Consider the following 6,336-nt stretch of genomic DNA (forward strand, 5'->3'; position numbering starts at 1 on the left):
CCGGGAGCAGCCACTGTACTCCAGTCTGGGTGATAGAGTGAGACTCCAACTCAAAAAAAAGAAATGTAAAAACAGCTTCGTATGAGAAAGAAGTTACTAGTCAGTGATCACCCAGGCACTAACAAGTGGAGCCTGGATTCAACACCAAATCCTCTGACATTTTATAACACTCCTGAATAAATCAGAGATTAAGTTTTTGAACACATGCATATGGCTTGTCAGAATATTAAGTTTATTCATTCTGTGGTTACCACCTTCTTTTATATCCCAACACTCCCAGCCCCAAGATCTATGCCATAGCTCTTGAAGAAGGCCCACCCCCAGGATGGAGCTGAAGTGACTGCTTCTGACACCAAAGGAGTTGAAGTAGTTATTTCTTCCAAGTCACTCATATCTGAGGTGTCCCTTAAACTCTCCATGCTGGTCTCTGGCAGAGGGACAATTGCTTTTTGCTTGTCATAATAATACTGGATCAACCGCTGAGCCCCAGACTTTAATGCAGGTTTAAGTGCAGCACTGATCGCTAGACCCATAGGCCCCCCTGACACCCCAGCCATGGCCATCAGAAGGTCATATCCTAGATCTATGGCCCCATCTTGGCCTCGTTCCTTGGCCTTGTCTGTGCAATTCTGAGTATAATAATACAAAGCTGTGCCCAGGTTGTAGAGGGTTCCCACTTGTGGCAACAGTTGGAGGACACCATGAACTCTTTGTTCCCGCTCATTATCACAGACCTCGGTGGGGAGGGAGCGTCGGGTCCTCTCTGGGCCTAGCTGCTCTCTGGCTAACAGCTGCAGAGCAGAGGCCAGGGCTTCCACTGACACTCCCCTCCTTGTTCTTCCGCCTTTCTGAAGCTCTTGAAGATGGTGGATGAGGACCTGTGTAGCCTTCACACCACCCTGGCGGTAGAGCTGAAGCTGCAAGGCCCAGACACTAGCAGGGCAGCCAGCTTTCTCCAAGGCGTTCCTTAGAACCAGGCCTACTAGGAACTTGGGTAGAGGGGCCATGTGGGTGAAGCCAGGCAGGGACTTTGGGAGGAGGGTCTGGCAGAACAAGGGGTCTGAGGATCCCAAGGACACGGAAGGGTGCACCAAGACATTTGTTGGCTTTCCATATGAAATGGTATCCACCGGGTGCAGCAGCAGGAAGTAGCAAAGAAGCAGTTCAACGGGTGTCATGATGAGCCTGAGGCTGCGCATGCCTACAGCAGAGCACTCTAGAAAGGGAGAAACCCAAAACATGCAAACCATGTCTCTAAAGGCTGTGGTCTGAAAAGAGCCCAAGAATCAGTGGACACCTCCAACATAACCTACCTCCAAGCTTCTGTTATTTTATGTAAAGGCCTAGGAAATAGGAAACTTCTCCCCCAATTGCTCTCTCTTGATCTTCCCCATTTACAGTTCACCAGGGACTTCCTCTGTTTTATTACCACCCACACATAGAGACCCCAAATTACCACACAGTCCAGTCATTGAGAAGTGATACTGCCTTGGTAGATTTGGTCGCTCCGGGATCCTGTTCTGCCTAGTTCTCTGTCCTATGAAAGTGAGGAAAGGAGATATTTGCTTTCCCCTGTGATCAACAGGGGACGTAATCTATGCAAATATTTGCCCATTTATACTGACTGTTCAACCTTGTCCCTTTGTCAACCTCAAAAGCTAAGATCCTGTTCTTTGGCATTTCCTAGATGTCTAGGCCACATTCCCATTCTAAGCTTATAATAGGAGCCAGGGAGACTCAGAATCAGGAAAGATTAGATGTTTATGATTCTCTCATTTTCTTTCTCTTTTCTTTCTTTTTTTTTTTTTTTGAGTTGGAGTCTCACTCTGTCTCCCAGACTGGAGTGCAGTGGCCACTCCCGGCCACCGCAGCCTCGACCTGCTGGGCTCTGGCGATCCTTTTGCCTCAGCCTTCCAAGTTGCTGGAACTACAGGCATGCGCTACCATGCCCAACAATTTTTTTGATTTATTGTAGAGATGAGGTCTCGCCAAGTTGCCCAGGCGGGTCTCAAACCCGCGGGCTCAAGCAATCCACTCACCTCACCCTCCCAAGGTTTGAGATTACAGGCTGAGCCACCGAGCTGGGCTGTCTTTCTCTTTTCATTTAAAAAACCAAATAAAGCCGGCTGTCTTTCTCTTTTCATTTAAAAAACCAAATTAAGTCGGGCTCGGTGGCTCAGCCTGTAATCCCGCGCCTTGGGAGGGTGAGGTGAGTGGATTGCCTGAGCCTGCGGGTTTGAGACCCGCCTGGGCATCTTGGCGAGACCTCATCTCTACAATAAATCAAAAAAATTAGCCGGGCATGGTAGCGCGCACCTGTAATTCTGGCTACTGGGAAGGCTGAGGCGGAAGGATCTCCGGAGCCCAGCAGGTCAAGTCTGCGGTGGCTGGGAGCGGCCACTGCACTCCATCTGGGGGACAGAGTGAGACTCCAACTCAAAAAATAAAAATAAATAAATAAATAACCAAATTAGCCGGGCTCGATGGCTCAGCCTGTAATCCCACGCCTTTGGGAGGCTGAGGTGAGTGGATTGCCTGAGCCCGTGGGTTCGAGACCTGCCTGGCAGGCAAGACCTCATCTCTACAATAAATCAAAAAATTAGCCGGGCGTGGTAACACGCGCCTGTAGTTCCAGCTACGTGGAAGGCTGAGGCGGAAGGATTGCCATAGCCCAGCAGGTCGAGGCTGTGGTGGCTGGGAGCGGCCACTGCACTCTAGTCTGGGTGACAGAATGAGACTCCAACTCAAAATAAATAAATAAATAAAAAAAAATAAAAAACCAAATTAACAGCCGGGATTGATGGCTTAGCCTGTAATCCCACGCCTTTGGGAGGCAGAGGTGAGTGGATTGGCTGAGCCCATGGGTTCGGGACCCGCCTGGGCAGTGAGACCTCATCTCTACAATAAATCAAAAAATCAGCTGGGCGTGGTAGCGCATGCCTGTAATTCCGGCTGCTGAATTGGAAGGCTGAGGTGGAAGGATCACCGGAGCCCAGAAGGTCGAGGCTGTGGTGGCCGCTCGCGGCCACTGCACTACAGTCTGGGCAACAGAGTGAGACTCCAACTCAAAAAAAAAACCCAACAAATTAACAACCTACAATGTCTAGCTAGGGACTTTTTTTTTAGATTAGAAAATATAGTTTACTTAAAAGTAAATTAGAGAGAGAAAGAAAGAGGAGATTCACCTCCCCAAGCTAGGGAAGGGAGCCAAAGCCAGAAAACATGGCGACCGACATAGCTCAAAGAGCACATGGCCACATCAGAATTTAGTAAGGCATTGGCCACAATGGTCTAGAAATGGCTGCAATGACCTGGCAATGACCTAGTTGGGGATTTTGAAAGTACAGGGGAGATGAGTGAAAATTGTTAAAATACCTCTTATGCCTAGTACATATTAAAAGTATAATATTTGGCCAGGCTTTGTGGCTCAACCTGTAATCCCAGTTCTTTGGGAGGCTGAGGCAAGTGGATTGCCTGAGTCCGCAGGCTCAAGACCAGCCGGGGCAACTTGGTGAGACCAGCGTGCCTGTAGTTCCAACTACTTGGAAAGCTGAGGTAGAAGGATCGCGGGAGCCCAGCATGTCGATGCTGGGGTGGCTGTGAGTGTGCTACCACACTCCAGCCTGGGCGACAGAGTGAGACTCCAACTCAAAACAAACAAACAATAAAAGTACAGTATTTGATGACTGAAAGAAGAGGGGGAAATAGGATGAGGAATGGGGACTGATACCTAATAGGTGGAGAGGGGCAAGGCTAACACCAGCCACACGTGTACTTAAACAAAGGGCTTAAATAAAGAGCAGACATCTGACCTAAGCAGTCTCCAACATTTCTAACTACTTACTCTGTTCCACCCTTGAATGCAGTCCTAGGAAAGAAGACTTGTTACTTATATGTCATTAAACATCTGAAGAAAGCCTAGATAAAGTCCTGAATCATTTTTCCTATAAAGCACTTCAGAATAGCTGTGGAACATTTGGTAGGTCATATTGCCATTTTTCATAGGCTTTAAAGATTCCTTTTTTTTTTTTAGATAGGAAAGTATAGTTTATTTAGAAAGCAAATTAGAGAGAAGAGAGAGGAAATAGAGAAATTCACCTCTTCAAGATAGGAGGGCCGGGCTCGGTGGCTCAGCCTGTAATCCCGCACCTTTGGGAGGCTGAGGTGAGTGGATTGCCTGAGCCCGCGGGTTCAAGACCCGCCTGGGCAGGCGAGACCTCATCTCTACAATAAATCAAAAAATTAGCCGAGCGTGGTAGCGCGCGCCTGTAATTCCAGCTACTTGGAAGGCTGAGGCGGAAGGATAGCCGGAACCCAGCAGGTCGAGTCTGCGGTGGCCGGGAGCGGTCACTGCACTCCAGTCTGGGTGACAGAGTGAGACTCCAACTCAAAAAAAAAAAAGATAGGAGGGAGCCAAAGCTAAGAAACATGGTGGCACATGGACACATCAGAGTTGTAGCAAAGCAAAGGACTAAAGGTTCTAAACTTAGGGGCTTCTTCAACTTTTTGCCTAATTACTCAGTATGCTCTCAAAACTCATACCTACAGTTCTTGGTGCGTTGACAGCAAAGATTTGAACTATGACACCAATAACATGTGAGATGGCTTTTCAGGAAACTCAGTCACCAGCTGAGGTAACTGGTAGACCAGTCACTCCACTGGCTATATTTGTCACCATCAATACTCAGGTGGGTAGCTAAATGCTGAGGGATCACTAGTTCCTTATAATGATGTTTGTATTGCCAATATCTTCCTCCTCATTGAGCTTTTGCCTCTCATGGATGAGGGCCTTTTTTTTTTTTAAGTTGGAGTCTCACTCTGTTGCCCAGACTGGAGTGCAGTGGTCGCTCCCGGCCACTGCAGCCTCCACCTGCTCGGCTCCGGCAATCCTTCCACCTCAGCCTTCCAAGTAGCTGGAACTACAGACGCGCGCTCCCACACCTGGCTAATTTTTTTATTTATTGTATAGATGAGGTCTTGCCAAGTTGCCCAGGCGGGTCCCGAATCAGTGGTGTCCTTTTCTTCCATCCTACTGAGCTGAAGCCGCAGAATGTGGGCCTCAGTTGGGCAGCCAACCTCCTCCAGGGCCACCCTCAGAGCTAGAGTGGACAGGTACTCAGGCAGAGGGGCTAAGGAGGGGGCTGTGTGCAAGAGGTCCCGGCAGGTCCTGGGATCCGGGAGCAGGGTCTGGCTGGAAAGGATGTTGGATGGATGCCCAGTTTCTGTGAAAGACGGCCTGAAGGTCGGGGCCCCGTTCTGGGCTCTCCTTGGGAAGGCAGCCACCGAGGACAGCAGGACACAGCCAAGGAGCAGCACAGCCCGGATCATGGCGGGACGGCGGGAGAGCCCTGCTGGAAGGGAACAGTGCTCAGGCTGGGAAGTAGGGAAGGGCTCAGGATGAGGAGACACCAAGACTGACCAGAGCTAGAAAGTGACTTAGCCCTTGGTAACTTCGATTGCCCTGAGCATATTCCCTTTCACTCTTTTTTTTTTTGAGTTGGAGTCTCACTCTGTCACCCCAGACTGGAGTGCAGTGGCCGCTCCCGGCCACCGCAGCCTTGACCTGCTGGGCTCCCGTGATCCTTCTGCCTTAGCCTTCCGAGTAGCCGGAATTACAGGCATGCGCTACCACGCCCGGCTGATTTTTTTTTTTTATTTATTGTAGAGATGAGGTCTCGCTGCCCAGGTGGGTCTCGAACCCGCGGGCTCAGGCAATCCACTCACCTCAGCCTCTCAAAGGCGCGGGATTACAGGTTGAGCCACTGAGCCCGGCTTCTTTTCACTCTTTTTTATTTCTGAGTTTCATTCTGTCACTCAGGCACACTTACAGCCACCCTAGCCTCGACCTGCTGAGCTCAGGCGATCCTTCCATCTCAGCCTTCCAAGTAGCTGGAACCTCAGGTGTGCACCACCATGCCCTGCTAATTTTTTGATTTAATGTAGAGATGACACCTGGTCAAGTTGCCCAGACTGGCCTCGAACCCCAGGGCTCAGGGCAATTCTCTTGCCTCTGCCTCCCAAAGCACTGGGATTACAGGTTTGAGCCACCGTGCCTGGTTACATCTCCCTTCACTCTTTTTTTTGAGTTGGAGTCTCACTTCGTCACCCAGGCTGGAGTGTAGTGGAATACTCACCACCACCGCAGCCTCGACATTCTGAGCTTAGGTGATCCTTCCGCTTCAGCCTTCCATGTAGCCGGAACTATAGGCACGCTACCACGTTAATTTTTGATTTATTGTAGACACAGATCTTGCCAAGTTGCCCGAGCTGGTCTCTAACTCACAGGCTCAGGCAATCCACTCGTCTTGGCCTCCTAAATTGCTGGGATTACAGGCT

General features: G+C 49.7%; 1 protein-coding gene across 1 annotated transcript; it reads right to left on the reverse strand.

Moving 5' to 3' along the window:
- Positions 1 to 260: 260 nt before the first annotated feature.
- On the reverse strand, positions 261 to 5,328 carry APOF (apolipoprotein F). Its single transcript, XM_008055973.2, has 2 exons — positions 5,034 to 5,328; positions 261 to 1,216 (listed from the first exon to the last, which is right to left on the reverse strand). Exons 1-2 carry the CDS (start codon positions 5,326 to 5,328, stop codon positions 261 to 263), a joined length of 1,251 nt encoding a protein of 416 aa, XP_008054164.1.
- Between the last annotated feature and the right edge of the window lie 1,008 nt (positions 5,329 to 6,336).

The sequence above is a fragment of the Carlito syrichta genome, unplaced genomic scaffold, assembly GCF_000164805.1.
Source record: "Carlito syrichta isolate Samal-C Ts95f unplaced genomic scaffold, Tarsius_syrichta-2.0.1 Scaffold302054, whole genome shotgun sequence".
NCBI classification, from domain to species: Eukaryota; Metazoa; Chordata; class Mammalia; order Primates; family Tarsiidae; genus Carlito; species Carlito syrichta.

Excerpts from the sequence above, each read along its gene's own strand:
- APOF (XM_008055973.2), bottom strand. The coding sequence starts at position 5,328 with ATGATCCGGGCTGTGCTGCTCCTTGGCTGTGTCCTGCTGTCCTCGGTG. Across the intron at positions 1,217-5,033 it reads CATTCTGCGGCTTCAGCTCA|AGTGCTCTGCTGTAGGCATG; the intron begins GTAGGATGGAAG and ends CTCCCTTTCTAG.